The sequence below is a fragment of the Nerophis lumbriciformis genome, linkage group LG05 (assembly GCF_033978685.3).
Source record: "Nerophis lumbriciformis linkage group LG05, RoL_Nlum_v2.1, whole genome shotgun sequence".
NCBI classification, from domain to species: domain Eukaryota; kingdom Metazoa; phylum Chordata; class Actinopteri; order Syngnathiformes; family Syngnathidae; genus Nerophis; species Nerophis lumbriciformis.
This window is the reverse complement of record NC_084552.2, coordinates 44465333-44487143: the sequence shown is the minus strand read 5'-3', so window position 1 is coordinate 44487143 and position 21811 is coordinate 44465333. Positions and strand designations below refer to the sequence as shown.

General features: G+C 40.7%; 1 protein-coding gene across 3 annotated transcripts in view; it reads left to right on the top strand.

The window, feature by feature from the left end:
- The window catches only part of dennd4c (DENN/MADD domain containing 4C), a 75868-nt gene that overhangs the window by 24694 nt on the left and 29363 nt on the right, over positions 1-21811 (top strand). For all 3 annotated transcript variants that reach the window (XM_061959237.2, XM_061959235.2, XM_061959238.2), the window contains exons 2-8: positions 1199-1511; positions 6758-7010; positions 7077-7146; positions 18967-19136; positions 19193-19434; positions 19516-19582; positions 19659-19717. In XM_061959237.2, the coding sequence (XP_061815221.1) occupies positions 1213-1511; positions 6758-7010; positions 7077-7146; positions 18967-19136; positions 19193-19434; positions 19516-19582; positions 19659-19717 (1160 nt within the window). In that variant the 5' untranslated portion in view covers positions 1199-1212. The remainder of the gene's footprint in view (positions 1-1198; positions 1512-6757; positions 7011-7076; positions 7147-18966; positions 19137-19192; positions 19435-19515; positions 19583-19658; positions 19718-21811) is intronic.

Below are 21811 nucleotides of genomic sequence, written 5' to 3'. Positions count from 1 at the left end.
AGTTGTAACAACAAGCATCATTAATGGACAGTCCCATTATAATGTGTTTATGAGGTAGCACCACATCTATTTGTTGAGGTCCAGAACCAATTAATGTATGGGAAATGTAATGCTGGATTTTGAGAAAAATACTAATTGCAATTTTTCTCTCCAAAATTGTGATTGGGCTTCGATTTGCGATTTTTATATTTATACATAAAAAGGCATAAAACTGGGAAAATATTGAGTGAAGAATTGTTCACAATACTTAATAATAATGCAAATAACCCTTTAAAAGGATATACACTTATTTCTCTTTACTGTAGAATGGTTTACCATTGTACTATAAATGGAAGGTATATACCTTTGTTATCCTAAAACAATAAACAAACAAAAATCAAATAGACTTATTTCTGTAAGCAAAAACTGAATACATCTTGAAAAACCTAAAAGTGTTTTTTATCCCAGTGGGAATAATGAGGTCGGACGCTCTCTTTTTGTCTATTGCCATCACGTGATCGCGGCATTTTCGCTCGTTTGTACGTGTTGGTGGGCTCATATTGGCCATCCGATTTAAAGCTGAAATATTCCCACAACGGGACATTTGGCTTTATAAAATATAATTTTTCCTCCTAATTTGTGTTACTTTCACTGGTGAGTGGCGAGGCTCTCTGTTCTGTGAGGGTGTTGTTGGAGGCGCCACTCTATTCTCCGTCAAGACAAAGATTGTAAATGACTGAAAGGAGGGGTCACTCTGTTAAATTAATTTTACTGATAAATAAACGCGCTCAGGTGCTGAGAGCGATGCACAAAGTAAGACATCTTTCTTACAAATGCGTGGCTCAACAATTCTGATTGGGCAACAAGTCTTTCACTCCGGTGACAACGGAGGGGGTAAAAAAACTCAGCCTCTTGCGGTTATTTACCGCACTAATTAAAACCTCGATGTCAATTCTATTTCTATTAATCGTGCAGCTCTAATGTGAATAACAGGAGTTATGTTTTCCGTTCCACTTTTTAAGGCACTCAAAATCATTCTTTAGTTAGAACATTAAGTTTTCAAAGCCTTTCCAATTATTTCCAGCTTCTGATTAACCTTTGTGTTTTAAGTAGACAAAAAAACTGATTAAAATTACAGCATTTATGGTATGTAATATCAGGTACGAAGTTTGCACTAAACATTAAAAGCATCCCAACTGTCTTTTTTTCTACCCTTAAGGTGCACGTCCAGCCATGTTAGAGGACAAGGGTCACCGCGTCACCGACTACTTTGTGGTGGCCGGGCTGACAGACAAGTCAGCACCGCTGGAGCACGACCTCTCTGAGGCCAAGTCAAGTGGGCCCAAGGCGCCCATCACCGACCTGGCTGTCATCAACAGGTCGGCGGGTGAGGTGGTGCCTGAGGGCTTCACCTGCATTGACAGCACTCCCAGCGGCCAAGTGGCCAACCTAAATCACGGCAGCCTGAAGAGCCCCGAGCTCTTCCTGTGCTACAAAAGGACTCGTGGAAAGCCACCTCTCATTGACGTTGGGTGAGTTTCAGAACAGAATCTCTTTCGTGTACTCTCTGCATAAATACAAGTGTTTGTATGTCACGTCATGCTGCCATTAGGATGTCGTGGAAGGCTGCTTGGCAAGCTTAAAGACTAAGGGGGAAACTTGCATTCTCATGATTGAGCTAATTTTTACACTTGTGGTGAGCGCACAGGATGTCGGTGTCTTATTTGTTGCAGATAAGTTACTTACTTTGTGTTCTCTAAGCTCGCACATACACTATCTCTCACCAAAGCAAGCATATTGCTTATATTTTGGCAAGCATTTTTATTACAGTGCAGTATATCTTGTCAAGGGACAATACCATAGAAAGTAAATTTGGATATACCGTATTTTTCGGACTATAAGTCGCAGTTTTTTTTCATAGTTTGGCCGGGCTCCAGTGCGACTTATATATGTTTTTTTCCTTCTTTATGATGCATTTTCGGCAGGTGCGACTTATACTCCGGTGCGACTTATACTCCGAAAAATACGGTACTTTAAAGGGGAACTGAACTTTTTGGGAATTTTGTCTCCCAGCAGCAATCCTTATGTGAGAAAAAACACATACTGTATTTGTTTCTCTTTTTGTGCATTCTAAATCGGTAAAAAACTAGCAATGCAGGTAACGGTGATTCGATCTATTCTGCCTATGAAGCTCTCTAAAACATATAAGAACCTCCAACAACGTTTTATATACATGATGTAGGTGTACTGTATATTAGGGGTGCAACGATTCGTCGACATTATCGACAAATGTTGACAATAAAATGTGTCGCCAACAAATATATTTGTTGACATACTCGGGTTTTACTGGAGGACGCGAGTCAGCACCGCCCCTCGCATTAACATCGCGGGCGAAAACCTATGAAGTGTGTGAATATTAATATAAAAATTCAGTTCCATAAAGTCAGAGTCAAAAAAGCTTTCGTAATTACCTCTATAATAGGAGACTTATATAATATGTAATGTTTTATAAATTGGAACCCAGAATCCAATGTGTTCAAATGTTTGCCATATTTAAAAATCAGATATCTCATATCAATTATACCATTTAGAAATCTTTTTTTTTTTTTTGTTTGATTGAAACTTTTATTAGTAGATTGCACAGTTCAGTACATATTCCGTACAATTGACCACTAAATGTTAACACCCGAATAAGTTTTTCAACTTGTTTAAGTTGGGGTCCACGTAATCAATTCATGGTAAACATTGATGTAAATTGTGTTACAAGTTGAGAACAGAAACTTAACATATGTTTTAGTAATTGCTATGAAGTGGAAAAAGGGTGGGACTGCGTGGCGCAGTGGAAGAGTGGCCGTGCGCGACCCGAGGGTCCCTGGTTCAATCCCCATCTAGTACCAACCTTGTCATGTCCGTTGTGTCCTGAGCAAGACACTTCACCCTTGCTCCTGATGGGTGCTGGTTAGCGCCTTGCATGGCAGCTCCCTCCATCAGTGTGTGAATGTGTGTGTGAATGGGTAAATGTGGAAGTAGTGTCAAAGCGCTTTGAGTACCAGGTAGAAAAGCGCTATACAAGTACAACCCATTTATCATTTATCATTTAAGGTTTAAATAAGCTTTGCATCTTCCTACTACTAAATGGTAAATGGTCTGTATTTTTATAGCACTTTACTATACTTTCATGACACCCAAAGCACTTTACATTATACATCACATTCACCCATTCACACACTGATGGCGGAAGCTGCCATGCGAGACGCTAACCACGACCCGTCAGGAGCAAGAGTGAAGTGTCTTGCCCAAGGACACAACAGCTGTGACAAGAATGGCAGAAGCTGCAATCCAACCTGGAACCCTCAAGTTGATGGCACAGCCACTCTACCATGTGTGCCACGCCAGCATCATAAAAAAAAAGTGTGGCCAGAGGGCCGTTTGTGGTAAACAGCTTTTTTATGGAACAGTATAGCACATTGGAGAAATAAAATCAACAACAAACCCATCACAAATCCCAAAATACAGCAAAAATGCATGATGTAAGGAGAAAAGGCTAAAATATTGACGCAACTGATAAATAAACACACAAATATTTGTCTTTAAATATATGTCAGGGTTTCCCCCACATACAGTCGCAATCAAAAGTTTACATACACTTGTAAAGAACATAGTGTCATGGCTGTTTTGAGTTTCCAATAATTTCTACAACTCTTATTTTTTTGTGATAGAGTGATTGGAGCACATATTTGTTTGTCACAAAAACATTCATGAAGTTTGGTTCTTTTATGAATTTATTATGGGTCTACTGAAAATGTGACCAAATCTGCTGGGTCAAAAGTATACATACAGCAATGTTAATATTTGGTTACATGTCCCTTGGCAAGTTTCACTGCAATAAGGCACTTTTGGTAGCCGTCTACAAGCTTCTGGTTTAATTTTGACCACTCCTCTTGACAAAATTGGTGAAGTTCAGGTAATTTGTTGGTTTTCTGACATGGACTTGTTTCTTCAGCATTGTCCACACATTTAAGTCAGGACTTTGGGAAGGCCATTCTAAAACCTTCATTCTAGCCCGATTTAGACATTCCTTTACCATTTTTGACGTGTGATTCGGGTCATAGTCCTGTTGGAACACCCAACTGCGCCCAAGACCCAACCCCCGGCTGATGATTTTAGGTTGTCCTGAAGAATTTGGAGGTAATCCTTCTTTTTCATTGTCCCATTTACTCTCTGTAAAGCACCAGTTCCATTGGCAGCAAAACAGGCCCAGAGCATAATACTACCACCACCATGCTTGACGGTAGGTTGGTGTTCCTGGGATTAAAGGCCTCACCTTTTCTCCTCCAAACATATTGCTGGGTATTGCGGCCAAACAGCTACATTTTTGTTTCATCTGACCACAGAACTTTCCTCCAGAAGGTCTTATCAATGGAACTGAAGCTTTAAATTGGACAATGAAAAAGGAGGATTACCTCCAAATTCTTCAGGACAACCTAAAATCATTAGCCCGGAGGTTGGGTCTTGGACGCAGTTGGGTGTTCCAACAGGACTATGACCCCAAACACACGTCAAAAGTGGATAAGGAATGGCTAAATCAGGCTACAATTAAGGTTTTAGAATGGCCTTCCCAAAGTCCTGACTTAAACGTGTGGACAATGCTGAAGACACTAGTCCATGTCAGAAAACCAACCCATTTAGCTGAACTGCACCAATTTTGTCAAGAGGAGTGGTCAACAATTCAACCAGAAGCTTTGGGTGGCTACCAAAAGGGCCTTATTGCAGTGAAACTTGCCAAGGGACATGTAACCAAATATTAACATTGCTGTATGTATACTTTTGACCCAGCAGATTTGGTCACATTTTCAGTAGAACCATAATAAATTCAAAAAAGAATCAAACTTCATGAATGTTTTTTGTGACCAACAAGTATGTGCTCCAATCACTCTATCACAAAAAAATAAGAGTTGTAGAAATTAAAAGTTGTTGGGGTCTTTTCCTATCATCCTTGCCAGTTTTGAGTCCTAAATGGCTGTCAAAGTGTACTGTACCAACTTGTAGGAATACCTACTCAGACGTCTCATGTCCAGGTGAGATGCATGATTTATGATCTAGCAAAAACTTACAGGGAGCAAGGAAGCAGCAGACCACTCGATGTAAACATAGCGACCCATGGAAGTGATCACGGTGCCGCTATAGTTTGTCTGCGTTTGCGCTTAGAATAACATTATCACTAATACTTGGTTAATTATCAAATCACGAAATGTTAATGGAGTATTGTTGGCAGTTTTGTTATGTCTATTTATTGGATTTGTAAGTTAGAATGCATGAGAAAAAAATCAATTCGTCGTTATGTGTTTTATAATGGTTGTGAACGATAGGCAAAAATCTCCAAAAAAGTGCATTTCCCTTTTATCTCACCAAGAGCAGCTCTACGACACTGCTCGTGCCGCAACGCCATAATATCATCATCAACAAAACAGCGATTCTTCATTATGCACCAATCAGTGATGGGCAAGCTGCTGGGAAAATGTAGTAAGCCAGGTTACAAGTTACTTTCGATTAAATGTAGCTTAACTACTGTAGTAAGCTACACTACAAGCTGCACGGCAAAAGTAGCTTGTTACTTCCACACCCCACTGTATGTATTTATTTAGTTTACCTTTTGTAAATTTTCAACCGCTTGTCCCTCTCAGGGTCGCGGAGTGCTGGAGCCTATCCGAACTGCATTCGGGCGGAAGGCGGTGTACACTCTGAACAAGTCGCCACCTCATCGCAGGGCCAACACAGAGACACAACTCACACTTACACACTAGGGCCAATTTAGTGTTGCCAATCAACCTATTCCGAGGTGGGAGGAAGCCAGGCAGTCACGGGGAGAACATTCAAATTCCACACAGAAAGACCCTGAGCCCTCTCTGGCCCACTCCTATAATGTTATTCATTTTCTTTGCCAACAAAAAAACACCACCTAACTATATCTTGACAAAAACAATGACTTGTGTGTTGTTTGGGAACAGTCGATAATGGTTATGTTCAGTAAAAGTTTTCATGAACTCAACTCACCTTAATGTGTATTCCTAAATTTGTGCTGGATGATTGGCCGGTACGTAATATTTCGCCCTTGGTGACTCATCATACAAAAGCCAACCGATCATAATGGATTTTCTCTGATGTTCCAAGATACAAGAATCGCTACTCGTTCAAAAAGTAGTAAAGCTACCGCCAAGCTACTATGAAATGTAGTTAAGCTGCGTAGCTTCGCTACATGTAGCTTGTTAGTGCCCATCACTGGTATCGATTATGGTCCCGGTGAGCGAGGTGCATTCACAAATCCTGGAAATGTGACCATTTTTTTCAAATTCTATGCTGCTGGTTTTAGCTGCAATAATTAAGGCAATATATTGTGTATTTTATTTCTTATTTTTGAGTGCCTTACTTATCATTTTGATTAAATTGAAGTGTTTAAATTACTATTCTGTTCAACTGGAGTGTCACAAAATTACTTAAAAAATAAAAAGGCACTTTTTTCTTTTCTTTTTTTTCGCAAAAATGTGGATGTTTTCAACCGGTTCAGGTAACATTTAAACACTGCACCGTTACAAAAGTACGGCTTTGACACAAGTATCGGTTAAATGTAAAGCCAGGGTACCACTGTACTGTACTGTACTACAAAATTACAAAGTGTGTTGCCAAAAATAATAACTGCATTAAGTGTATCAAGTGAATGAAGTAAGATTCTCCATGGTTCCCAATGCGCCTCACTACATCTGCTTCCCTGTCACATCAGCGTTCTCTACGAGGGAAAGGAGCGTCTGATCCAGGGCTGCGAAATCATCCAGGCCACACCGTACGGCCGTTGCGCCAATGTCAACAACAGCTCTGCCACCTCACAGCGCATCTTCATCACCTTCCGCCGTGCGCCTCCCGTCCAGCCCCAGAACTCCCTGGCGGTGACCGACATATGTGTCATCGTCACCAGCAAGGGCGAGACACCACCACATACATTCTGCAAGGTGGAGAAGAACCTCAACTGTGGCATGGTGGGTCACTGGGTTGTTTTACACAAGCATAAGGGCATTCCTATAATGCCTTTTGTTGTCTTACAGTGGGGCTCCAGTGTGTTTCTCTGCTATAAGAAGTCGGTGTCAGCATCAAACTCCATCACTTACAAAGCGGGTAAGTCAACACTCATATGTTAACCTGTGCCTGCACTAGGGGTGCAATGGTTTGTCCACTATTTTAAGGAATTCCGCTACTTTTTTAGGCAAAGGTATTTTTTTAGATTTCCGTATTAAACTGTTAACTGAGCCGCTCTCCGAAGCACCGTTGTTAGCTACACCAAGGGCCTGTCACCACAGAACCAATTTAAGGTGGAAACTGTGAAGATATGTACAGTTTCAGCCTTTTATCCCCACACAAACTGTTTTTGTTGGTTTAAAACCAAGTTTTTGAAAACTGGCTCCAGTGTGAGAAGGGCTGAAAATTCCGTCTTTGTCGTTTCCATGCGGCAAAGGAAAGCCGCCAGTTTACCCGAGAATGATGACGTCGCCACCTCCTTCCCGCCCTGTTGCCGCCTTGGCACGCTCAACAGCTGTCAACAATAAAGCTGTGATTGTGATGTACAGTAGTTACTAGTATTAGCACTAATCAGTGGCCTAGTGGTTAGAGTGTCCGCCCTGAGATCGATAGTTTATGAGTTCAAACCCCCGGCCTAGTCATACCAACGACTATGAAAATGGGACACATTACTTCCCTGCTTGGCACTCCGCATCAAGGGTTGGAATTGGGGGTTAAATCACCAAACATGATTTCCGGGCACGGCCACTGCTGCTGCCCACTGCTCCCCTCACCTTCCAGGTGGTGAACAAGGGTCAAACGCAGAGGACAAATTTCACCACACCAAGTGTGTGTGTGACAATCATTGGTACTTTAACTTGAACTTAACTTACACTGTGCAGTGTTAATTTTGTTGACTAAAAATTGTCATCTGTATTACCCGTATTTTCCGCACTATAAGGCGCACCGGACTATAAGGCGCACCTTCAATGAATGGCCTGTTTTAAAACTTTGTTCATATATAAGGTGCACCGCATTATAAGGCGCATACAATAGACGCTACAGTAGAGGCTGAGGTTATGTTATGCATCCGTAGTTGCGAGACCTGTTGTGGCTCAATATTGGTCCATATATAAAGCGCACCGAATTATAAGGCGCACTGTCAGCTTTTGAGAAAATTTGAGGTTTTTAGGTGCGCCTTATAGTGCGGAAAATACGGTACTCTAAACAACCTATTTTCCCTTGGCGAAATTAGGATGATAACGAATGAAAAGAAAAGCACATTGACTAAAACAATGACAACATTTATTGACAATTTAGTCAACGAATAAAAACGAGACAAAGATTGACAGAGACAAAATCCAATCATATTTAATTTAATCTGTAGGCTGGTGGGAGAAAATAGCCAATCACAGTTGCATGTGAGAGAGGGACGGCAGGAAAATCACAAAAGGTATCCAATCAGAACTAGCGTCTTTAAAATATACACTGTTTTGATTTTTCACCTGGAAAACAAGACTCAAAAGAAGACGTCAATACCATATATCTCCTACACTGGGAAGAAAGAGAAAAGAAGACATACAGACACACTTCACCTTTGCCGCGGTACACAACAAAACAACTTGTAAACCCTGTGGTTCCATTTTCTCCTGTAAAAATACAACCAACTTGAAGCGTCATCTGCTGACTAACCATCGGGATGTCTATGCAACAGTAAGTAGGCCGAAGCTAATATTTCGAAACGACTCCTACTGTACTAAGTTACCGTACAGTTGCTATTAAAGTCGGTAGAGAAGGAGCAAGGTCGCTTACATCATGTCCATATGTCCGAAAATTACTTAAAAACAAATTACTTTTGTAATATGCCATGATGCAGCGATTTTACCCGCCAATATAATAAGCGAGATACCTGTACAGTGCACTTTAATGATGTCCTCGCCACACTGGTCAGATATCAATTGCACAACGTGACAACCTCAAAGATTTTCCAAGCTTACACACAAAGAAAGACAGCTATGTAAGACTTACAGTATTTACATGAGTTAAAACACTAGTTGCTTTATTTACACGGGACAGTGTCCAAGAAGGCGGCAATTGTTATGCACACTCTGTGTAGTTATACACTATATAGAATAAAACTAGTTTATCTCTTCATATGACCATAAACATGCACACATATCTACATGCACTGTACACTGTCGTTGAGTGTTATTTTTTTTTAAACAAATTATAGATCAGTAATATTTTTGTTGTTGTCATATTTGTCTAAATAAATGGTAGACCTACATGATAAAATGTACACATTACATTTGAATGATACAATAGAAATAGTTCAAATGTTATTGAACATATTAAAAATATGATTTATCTAGGTTACGCACTCCAAATTGCTAACAATTATTGTAAAACAAATTTGTGTATGTAAATAATGTAACACTGCTCAATACAATCTTAATATTAAGGTTTGAGCATCAAATACATGTTCATGTTCCATTTCCATTAATACCTGTTAAATAAATACTATTATTTTAATACAAGTGTACGCACTGCGCATAATTTCCTCTTGCACTCTGCTCAGAGCAAGTGAATATGTTGAACCCCGCCTTGCACCTAGCGCTACCCATCTTGTTTGCTTAATAAAATGGCGGACGATCTGCTCGACAATTTTCATAATACACTCTTTTGAATGCACGTTCGGAAATTAACTGAAAACAATTATGAGGCTTAATTAGTCTCTTAGTCTTTATTGATTCTGAAATAATGGAATGCACCATATTCAGATTTATTGAAATGCATCTAAATATGCTAAGTTATGCAGAGTTGAAATTAGGGATGTCCGATAATATCGGACTGCCGATATTATCGGCCGATAAATGCTTTAAAATGTAATATCGGAAAATGTCGGTATTGGTTTCAAAATTATCGGTATCGGTTTCAGAAAGTAAAATTTATGACTTTTTAAAACGCCGCTGTGCACACGGACGTAGGGAAAAGTACAGAGCGCCAATAAACCTTAAAGGGACTGCCTTTGCGTGCCGGCCCAGTCACATAATATCTACGGTGAGTCGGCCTCAGGGGTTCGGCGGAGCCTCTGCCGCGGAGGTCAAGACACACCCAACTCATCGTAAAAATAAAAACTTCTCCCTATCGGCGTATTATGGATACCCCCAAACAATGTTCCCTCTAATTTCCATCTGATTTGCAGGTGTGTAATTTGTTGTGAGTTCATGCACTGTGTTGGTTTTGTTCTTTGAACAAGGTGATGCTCATGCATGGTTCATTTTGTGCACCAGTAAAAAAAACATATAACTTGTCTTGAATTTGAAAAAAAACAATTTTATTTTTCACTAAAGAAGGGTTCAGTGAATATGAAACTGGTGGGGTTCGGTACCTCCAACAAGGTTAATGTAGGAGCCTAAATGCTGTTTAAGTTCATTTACATTTTTATGGAAGGTGCTTTATGTTTATTCAGCCAAAATGGGACTATTTATTTGCATAATACGAAAATGTATATATTTGCATGCTTAGAATAATTATTACATTTGTCTAAACAGTTTGATGACGTAACTGTGTAAATTGCATATATGGCGGAAGGATCTGTGTGGTAGGTTGGTTTTTGGACACAGGGCATTATGGGTAATGGCAGTCAGGTGCGGGGGAATTGAACCACACAGTTTTATGAACTCACTCTTACTTTTTCTTAGTCTTGCTTTTTCTAACACCTACTGTAACGAACTCCTTTTATTTTGCCATTCAGTTGTTCCCACATCGTTGTTTTATGTTTTTGAATTATTAAGTAAACGATACAAAACGAAGAGGAGCGTCTGGAGTTTTGTTTATTGTCGCCGCAGCAAGCGGAGCAGGAGAAAGTAGAGGAGCGTCAAGCTAAAGGCTTAATTAGGAATCTACATTTTAGTCAAAAAACTTGCTCTTTGTGGATTAAGAGGAACGTGGAACCACCTGACTGGAAAGGGAGGAACAAGCCTGCAAGAGGACGGGAGCAGATACGTGAGTGCACGCTGCTTGAAAGAGAGAGAGAAGCTCGTCCGGGTGCGACGCTGCTGCACATCGGCATTTTTTATTGACTCGTTGTGGAAATATTGGCTTGTTATGGATGCACAAGACAGTGGAAAAAGGACAGTAAAAATGACCGAGAAGGCTGTAGAAGAGCACAAGGCGAGAAAGATGCAGAAGCGCACTGGCTCAATTGACTTGCTTGATGACGCAGATTGAGCACTTAATGGAGGAGGATGCTAATGTGGACGCTGTAAAAAATCAGCTTCGTGTGGACTTTAGTGGATTGCAGCAAGAATTTTTGAATCTTAATTCTGATGTTCAGAAATTCATGAGTTTGTGGAAGATCAAAACAACTGGTTTGATCCAAAAAATAAAATGATGGAGGACTTTTTCTGAAAATGTGAGGAGTGGATGAAAGATGTTTTAAAGCGTGTTGCGCAAGCGGAAGAATGCAATAGACAAGTGTCACCTGCAGATAGTCGCTCTACATCAACAAAGCGGACCGCTAGAAGTCAAAGTAAAACTGAATCACGAAGCGGAAGTTCACGTTCTTCATATTCTTCTGTCAGATTAAAGGCGGAAATGGAGCGTGCATCATTGAAAGCAAAGGCGGCAGCTTTACAAGAAAAGCTGGCCATAGAACAGGAAGAAGCTGCAATAAAAGCTCGAAAGGAAATGCATGCAATGCAAACTGCACTTACTGAATGTGACGCTAAAATGGAGGTTTTACAAAACTACGAAAACACACAAGAAGAAGACGGTATCAATACAGCTGATGAGAAGGATGGTAGAAGACTTACTAGTCCTAACACACAAGTACCACCACCCACCTTACCAACACACAGCATTAAACATAGTGCTCCCCCCACAGCTATTCAAATGACTACAGTTGCACCAAAGACTGAAATTAAAGAACAACAGGCACTAACACTTGATGGGCTTTGCCAAGCAATTTCTCAGCAAGCCAACGTCACAGAGTATCTCGTGAAGAGTCACAAGGCATCTCTACTTCCAGATCTTTCCATTCCAACATTCAAGGGTGACCCCCTGGAATACAAATCCTTTATTGGGGCCATAGAACATGGAATTGAAAGCCGCACTAATGACAATCGGGATCGTCTTCAATTTTTGCTACAGTATACAAGTGGACAACCACATGAGTTGGTTAAGAGCTGCATCCATATGGAATCATCAACAGGCTACACTAAAGCAAAACAAATGTTAAAGGAGTTTTTTGGTGATGACTTTAAGATAGCAGAAGCCTACATAATAGAAGCCATGGAGTGGCCAACAATCAAGCCAGAAGACGGTGTTGCCCTTCAGTCCTTCGCATTATTCCTCACAGGCTGCTCTAACACAATGACAGACATTAACTATATGGAGGACTTGGACAACACAGTTAATATAAAGGCACTGACAAACAAACTTCCATATAAACTCAGGGAACCTTGGAGGAAGTTTGCATGCGACTTGCAAGAAAGAACAAAGACAAGAGTTAAGTTTAAGGATTTTGTGGACTTTGTAAACCGGCAAGTCAAGTATCTTTTGAATCCGCTTTATGGGAACATAAAAGAAACCACCATGAACACGAAAGATTCTGTGAGACAGAAAATAAAACCACAATATGTAGAAACCCTCAAACCAAAAAAGGTGTTTACAACAGTCGTTGTGCCCCCCAAGACAGAAAATGATAACCACATCATAACAAAAACATGCACAGTTTCGGTGGACGTTAGTGGAAAACCTTGTGTTTATTGTAACGGTGAGCAACACAGCCTTACAGTTTGCAAGGAATTCAAGAGCAAGCTACACAAAGACAAAATTGACTTCTTGAGAAGCAAAGGTGTATGTTTTGCATGTTTAAAGCATGGACAGTAGTTGCAAACAAAAACTTCAATGTCAAGAATGCTCTAGACAGCATCCCACATTATTACACATTGGTCATAAAGACTCCAGAGAAGAAATCACAAAGGACAATTTTCAACAGCAAACAATATCAAGTGCCCTTGTACAAACAACTGAAACCCGTGGTGTCACTGGGGCCGGTAGAGAAGATTGTGTTCTTTCGATCCTTCCCGTGTACATCAAGGCACAAAAAGGAACCAAGACAGTGATCACGTATGCCTTCCTGGACCCAGGTAGTTCAGCTACTTTTGCCACAGAGTCACTGATAAACCAACTGAATGTGAGTGGACGCAAAGTAAGCATCTCGCTGCGAACAATGGGAAACGACACAGTCGTGAACACAAGCATCGTGACTGGCTTGGAAATCAGCAGCTTGGACGGAAAAGAGTTTGTGGAACTAAAGGAAGTTTATACACAGAAAGACATTCCTGTCTCTAAGGACAATATTCCCCGACAAGAGGATATTGATAGGTGGCCACACCTAAAGGAGGTGAGAATACCTAATATTAAAGCCAAGATTGGATTACTCATCGGAGTAAACGTTCCCAAAGCGATGGAGCCACTGCAAGTGGTTAAAAGTGTGGCTAATGGACCATACGCTGTGAGAACGATGCTAGGTTGGACAGTAAATGGACCACTCGGAGGTGGAAGTGACAGAACTGCAGTGGACAAATTGACAGGAATGACTGCAAACAGAATCTCAGTGGTGAAGCTTGAGGAGCTTTGGCAGCTGCAGTTCAAGCACGACTTTCCTGATGCTGGACAAAAAGAAAACATTGAGATGTCCAAGGACGACCATCAGTTTATCAGTATGGTGTCTCAAACTGCAGTAATTAAAGATGGCCACTACAATGTTTGCCTTCCAGTGAGGAAGAATCCTTTGTGTATGCCAAATAACAGGGCAATTGCAGAGCAACGTGCACTGAACCTACGGAAGAAATTTTCCAGAGACGTCAAGTTTTACCAAGAGTACGCGGCGTTCATGGATGACCTTTTAAGAAAAGGTTATGCAGTAAAGCTTGAAGGTGAAGAGCGCAAACCTACTGAGGGGCGAACATGGTATCTGCCTCACCATGGAGTAAGACATCCAACCAAACAGAAGTTGCGCGTTGTCTTCGACTGCGGCGCAAGCTTTCAAGGTACTTCACTAAACCAACAGCTTCTGCAGGGACCTGACCTCACCAGCTCACTAATAGGGGTCCTTATAAGATTTCGCCAGGAGTCTGTGGCGGTTATGGCGGACGTGGAAGCCATGTTCCATCAGGTTGGAGTAAGCGACGAAGACACTGATCTCCTGAGATTTCTCTGGTGGCCTGATGGAAAACTACGAGCTGGATCTTGTTGAACACAAGATGTTGGTTCACATTTTCGGCGCAACATCATCACCAAGTGTTGCAACCTTTGCACTTCAAAAATGTGCAACAGATTTTGCGGACGAGTTTGGACAGGAAACAGCAAGGTCTGTCAACAATAATTTTTATGTGGATGACTGTCTTAAGTCAGTTGCTGATGAAGATACAGCCATTACCCTGTGTGCCGAGTTGAGAAAAATGTTGGCAAAAGGAGGATTTCGGCTGACAAAATGGTCAAGCAACAGCAGGAAGTTGCTTAACTCGATCCCAGAAAAGGAAAAAGCACAGGGTTTTCAAGATCTGGACTTGGTTGAGGATTACCTGCCAGTGGAGAGAACATTAGGCATCCAGTGGTGTGCCGAATCAGACCAATTCAAGTTCAAGATCAACCTCAAGGATAAACCATACACTCGGAGAGGATTGCTTTCCATAGTAAGTTCAATTTTTGATCCTTTGGGCTTTCTGGCTCCAGTAATATTGCCTGCTAAAAGAATTCTGCAAGATCTATGTCGGCAGAAATATAGTTGGGATCAAGACCTGCCAGACACAGTGATTGAGAGATGGAAAAAGTGGATCTCAGGTCTGTCACAGCTTGAACATTTTGGAGTTGACAGATGCATCAAGTTAAAGCAGTTTGGTGTGCCAGCCTTTGCGCAGCTTCATCACTTTGCTGACGCAAGTGAAGATGCCTACGGAACCACAAGCTACTTGCTGACGCGCTTTTCAACAGGTGAAGCTCGATCCACCTTGATCATGGCAAAGACAAGGGTGGCGCCCCTAAAGTCTCCGACTATTCCTCGAATGGAATTGACTGCAGCCACAGTTGCTATAAAAATGGATAAGCTTCTGAAAAAAGAGCTTGAACTGGAGATTCAGGAGTCTATCTTTTGGACAGATAGCACGGCAGTGCTCAAGTACTTGAACAGTGAGTGTACCCGATTCAAGACGTTTGTTGCAAACAGGGTCGCGGCAATCCTGGAGCACTCTCAGACATCTCAGTGGAGATATGTTAACACCACTCTGAATCCCGCTGATCACGTCTCAAGAGGACAGACCGTGGAAGCATTTTTGAAAAATGAGAGCTGGCTCTCAGGACCAAGTTTCTTGCTCAGCTCACAAGACCAGTGGCCTAAAAATCCAGATCCTGGAATGCTGGATATGGACGACCTAGAGGTCAAAAGAGTGACTCATGTATACGTCATTCAGACACAAGAAGCCAAAGATTTTGTGGATCAGTGGATGAACCATTATTCCTCTTGGACAGCATTGAAGCGTGCTGTTGCCTGGTTTCTAAAATTCAAAGATCTGCTGAAAGAGCTGAAGGAAAAAAGAAACAAACTAAGAACATCAGGAGAAGAAAGTAAGATGCTTGAAATCAAGAAAGATGTCGAAGGAAAGTGTCTGACTTGTGATGACATGACTAGAGCAGAAACAGAAATTGTGAAGTTCTGTCAAAGACAAAGTTTCAAAGAAGATTGGGCGATGCTGGAGAAAAATCAAAGAGTAAAGAAAAGTAGTTCACTTTTCAAGTTAAATCCAATTCTTCAAGATGGAGTTATGAGAGTTGGTGGAAGGTTGAGCCGTATAGCAATGCCTAACTACTCCAAGCAGCAAGCCATATTGCCTAAGGATTCACACATCACAAGGCTTGTGTTGAGACATATTCATGACCTAACAGCTCACGCCGGAAGGAATCACATGATGGCCAATCTACGTCAGAAATTTTGGATACCCGGAGCCATTGGAGCCATCAGAAGGTTTTTGTCCAGGTGTGTCATCCGTAAAAGACTCCACGGTGCCGCTGGAAAGCAACTCATGGCAGATCTACCAACATGCAGGGTCCTACCTGACGATCCACCTTTCACAAGAGTCGGTGTGGACTACTTTGGTCCGTTCCAAGTGAAGAGGGGAAGAGGACATGTAAAGAGGTATGGCGTCATCTTCACGTGTCTTGCTTTAAGAGCCGTACATCTGGAAGTCGCATCCTCACTCGACACCGATGCATGTCTTAATGCAATCAGAAGATTTCTCGCCAGAAGAGGACAAGTCAAAGAGATGTATTCCGACAATGGAACCAACTTTCGGTCAGCTGACAGCGAAATGAGGAAATCAATCAAAGAATGGAACACCAAGAAGATCATTAAAGTAGGGTGACGAAGCAAATACCTCAAGTTGAATGGGGCAAAGGACTACAAGCTTCTTTGAGAAGTATTAAGGTTATTTAGGCACCTTGAATTTGAGTTAACATATTTAAGTAATTGTTTCAAGGACATTGATAACAATTAGGGGCCGGTAATGTAGGAGCCTAAATGCTGTTTAAGTTCATTTACATTTTTATGGAAGGTGCTTTATGTTTATTCAGCCAAAATGGGACTATTTATTTGCATAATACGAAAATGTATATATTTGCATGCTTAGAATAATTATTACATTTGTCTAAACAGTTTGATGACGTAACTGTGTAAATTGCATATATGGCGGAAGGATCTGTGTGGTAGGTTGGTTTTTGGACACAGGGCATTATGGGTAATGGCAGTCAGGTGCGGGGGAATTGAGCCACACAGTTTTTTGAACTCACTCTTACTTTTTCTTAGTCTTGCTTTTTCTAACACCTACTGTAACAAACTCCTTTTATTTTGCCATTCAGTTGTTCCCACATCGTTGTTTTATGTTTTTGAATTATTAAGTAAACGATACAAAACGAAGAGGAGCGTCTGGAGTTTTGTTTATTGTCGCCGCAGCAAGCGGAGCAGGAGAAAGTAGAGGAGCGTCAAGCTAAAGGCTTAATTAGGAATCTACATTTTAGAACCACTGATCTACGGCTTTTCACACACACAAGTGAATGCAAGCCATACTTGGTCAACAGCCATGCAGGTCACACTGATGGTGGCCGTATAAACAACTTTAACACTGTTACAAATATACGCCACACTGTGAACCCACACCAAACAAGAATGACAAACACATTTTGGGAGAACATCTGCACCGTAACACAACATAAACACAACAGAACAAATACCCAGAACCCCTTGCAGCACTAACTCTTCCGGGACGCTACAATATACACCCCCGCTACAATATACCCCAACACACACACACCTCAACTCCGCCCACCTCAACCTCCTCATGCTCTCTCAGGAAGAGCATGTCCCAAATTCCAAGCTGCTGTTTTGAGGCATGTTAAAAAAAAGAATGCACTTTGTGACCGTGCCATGTTGGCATTTTTTTCCATAACTTGAGTTGATTTATTTTGGAAAACCTTGTTACATTGTTTAATGCATCCAGCGGGGCATCACAACAAAATTAGGCATAATAATGTGTTAATTCCACGACTGTATATATCGGTATCGGTTGATATCGGGATCGGTAATTAAGAGTTGGACAATATCGGAATATCGGATATCGGCAAAAAAGCCATTATCAGACATCTCTAGTTGAAATATTACGTTGTACAGTAATTTTAATAAGCTTAATATAAATGGTATCAAGACAAGTTCAAATATGCGTTATTCTTTATACTTTATATTTTGGTCCACACAATTTACTGTAATTTTAGTTGTCTAAAATGTTGATGACTAAAACTAAATCAATTTAGGTTACTAAAATATGACTAATATACATTTTCGTTAAAAGACTGACTAAAACTTAATTAAAAGCTGCTGCCAAAATTTATGCTGGCACTATGACAACAAAACTCGGTCATCTATCAACTAGAAATGCAGTACAGAAACATACACAATAATAATAATAATCGACATGTCATATTATTTTAAATACAACGATGTCAAACTTAGGCCACCAGAAGACAAGCGCTTGTTTGTCTCCTTTACTACTGAACACTACTGCTAAAACCCGTGTTTACTGTTATTTACTGTACTATTATGTATGTGTTTGATATTGTAACTTTTTTTAAAAGTGTGGAATGAGAAGGAGACGATGTTGGTTAATTATGTGTGTGTGGTGTAAACAATGACAGCTATTTCTTTACTTTCTTTTATTGGACAAGATTCACTTTTTAAAATCGTGCACATACAGTATCAAACAGTAAAATACTACACAGATTGATGTATGTAAACACAATCCAACATCTTCTATATTTTCCAATTTGCGGGCACTTCTTTCGAACACTTTTTCTTTCTTTTGTCTTCTCAGCGGCTGTCGTGTGTAAGTAAACAAAGTAAGCAATTTAGAATGTTTCATCACATCATTGCAAACACTATGTTAGGAAATATGAATGCTAGCTAAACTAGTACTGACATACCATAACACGTAGCTCGTAGCAGTTAGCTCGTCAAGATTAAAGGATAATTAAACCTACCAGAAGCACATTTCTGCTTCAGTTGCCCACTCCAAGAGGCAAACTATCGCTTGTGTGACTGTAAGCATTCAACCCATCTATTTGTTGGACGCTGACCACTCATCACACTTCAAATGTAACTACCGGTACTGGCATTTTGTTGCGTTAATAAAAAAAACACATGGGGAGCTTGCCTACAGCCTCAGCCGTAAATGACTTTTATTTTTGACCAGGGCTAATTACAAATTATTTGCTTTTGTACACCACGCACCTGACGACTTCAGTAACCTCTGTGGTTAGTTAAATAGAGGTATTGATTAGCGCATTTACGATATAGCAGAATACTGCATGTGAATTGTCTATTTCCAGGCCTCATCTTTCGCTACCCAGAAGAAGACTATGAGTCTTTCCCCCTGTCAGAGTCTGTTCCTCTCTTCTGCTTGCCCATGGGCGCTAAGATTGAGTGTTGGGCACCAAACACCCGAGACCCGTTGCCCATCTTCTCCACGTTTGTCCTGACCATCAGCTCCGGTGAAAAGGTAAGCTGTCAATTTTAGTTTCTTAGAAGACCAAACCATTTTTGCATCTCCCTCAGGTGTACGGGTCGGCCATCCAGTTCTATGAGCCGTACCCTGTGGAACTGTTGAGTGAGAAACAGAAGGTCCACTTAGGCCTGCTCACCACTGTGGAGAAGAAAGAAATCCCCAACCGGCCAGTGAACACCAACAAATGCATCTGCCTGCTCTCTCGCTGGCCTTTCTTCGAGTCCTTCCGCAAATTCCTTATGTTCCTCTACAAATTGTCGGTCTCTGGCCCGCACTCATTGCCCATTGAAAAGTAAGCCTAGCTTGTTCTTCTGCACAAACTGTTGGACTTACCGGTAAAGTTTACACTCAAAAATATCTATTTATTTCACAGGCACATTTCACACTTCATGCACAATGTGTCCTTTCCTTCACCTCAAAGGCCTCGAATCTTGGTCCAAGTGAGTGTTCTAATCCTCTTTTTCATCAATCTTTAATGCTTTTGACCTCACTGTATTATGTTTTTCTTCCCTGAAGCTCTCTGCTCACGACACCTTGATCCTCTCTCAGCCTGTGTCGACACCTTTACCCCTCAGGTAACGCTAAAGAGTCTTATTCATGATGGATAAACACTGTTAGTCTCCTGAGTACACTAACGCCTTTACTCAAAACAAATAGTCAGTTCCTGGCTGCTTTGCCATCCATCCATCCATCCATTTTCTACTGCTTATCCCTTTCGGGGTCGCGGGGGGTGCTACAATAGGGCGGAAGGTGGGGTACACCCTGGACAAGTCGCCACCTCATCGCAGGGCCAACACAGATAGATAGACAGGCAACATTCACACTCACATTCACACACTGTGGCCAATTTAGTGTTGCCAATCAACCTATCCCCAGATGCATGTCTTTGGAGGTGGGAGGAAGCCGAAGTACTCGGAGGGAACCCACGCAGTCACGGGGAGAACATGCACTCCACACAGATAGCTAAGAAATAAAAACCAACAGGCATTGGTGCAGTGTATTTAGGGGCCTTCTCACTGACTGCTCTGAGATAGGCTCCAGCACCCCCGCGACCCCGAACGGGACAAGCGGTAGAAAATGGATGGATGGAACCCGGGCTCCTTTGCAATCAGTTTTTTCCTCAAATATCACTTTTTCTGTTTTAACTTGTGCTGTTTTTTTTTACTTTTACACTTATTTTACCACCGTAGTTTGTGTGCATGTTGTGTAATAAATACAATTTGATAGTCCAGGGGTTCCCAAACTACGGCCCGCGGGCCGGGTCCGGCCCACCAGCGTCCAAAATCCGGACTGGATTAAGTAAACAAATCAAACAATGTACTAAAATGATCCACTTTAAGAAACTGTTCAAACTCAAAGTGTTTACAGAGTACAAGGAAAAAGAATCCTGATAAACTTGAACCCTAAAAGAGGAGAAAATCTTATTCATCTTAAAGGATGAACAAAGACATCAATTACTTTTCTGTTTTGTTTAACAGTTTTACTGCCTTGTTACAGGCACCGTTTGGAAACAAAGTATGCCAAACATTTACCAAATATTTCTATATAAATATCACATTTCGCAACGTCATGGTATATACCAGTGGTTCTCAACCTTTTTTCAGTGATGTACCCCCTGTGAACATTTTTTTTAATTCAAGTACCTCCTAATCAGAGCAAAGCATTTTTGGTTGAAAAAAAGACATAAAGAAGTAAAATACAGCACTGTCATCAGTTTCTGATTGATTAAATTGTATAACAGTGCAAAATATTGCTCATTTGTAGTGGTCTTTCTTGAACTATTTGGAAAAAAAGATAGGTTTTTATTTATATTTATAAAGGATTTTTGAATTGTTGCTATTTTTAGAATATTTAAAAAAAAATCTCACGTACTCCTTGGCATACCTTCAAGTACCCCCAAGGGTACGCGTACCCCCATTTAAGAACCACTGGTATATACTGTATCTGCGGCTTGTAATACGGTGTATGTAATAGTATATAAAACTATTTTTTTCTTCTAAAATTTAGTGGGTGCATCTTATATACCGATGCGGCTTATAGTGTGTATTAGTGTAATACATCTTTAGACAATTTTAACCAGTCAAAGCACAATAATTTTGTAATATCAATATACCAATGAGTGTTTTATGTATAAAATGCTGATATAAGATACTTTTCTGAAACCTTTGTTTTATTAGCGCAGTCAGAATGAGTGTTGCACACAGTTATTGAGAACTATGCTGCTGTTCTTAATGGGGAACTGCATTTTTTTTAATTTAGTTTTGACTATTCTTCTCAATCACTATGTGAGACAAGAACACATGTCTTTTTGCTTTTGTGCATTCTAAATCATAAAAAAATGTTAGCAAGAGGCAGCTAACAATGCAGGTAATGGGGATTCCATTGATTCAACCTATAAGGCCCTCTAAAAATATCCAGAAACCTTGGAACATTTTATATACATGCTTTATGTATATATGTAATATTGTAACAGGCGCATTCATAGTCATGTTTACCATATTTTGGTCATTTTAAACCTTGCCGGAACGTTCTATGGTGAAGCACTGATTTCACAGAGCGTATCGCAAAGTTCACTATTTCCCTCAATAATAACAACTACCGGTACTACAATTTATGGCAGATTTTATGAGAGCTAATGACGACAACTTTGGGACAATGATGATCAAAAA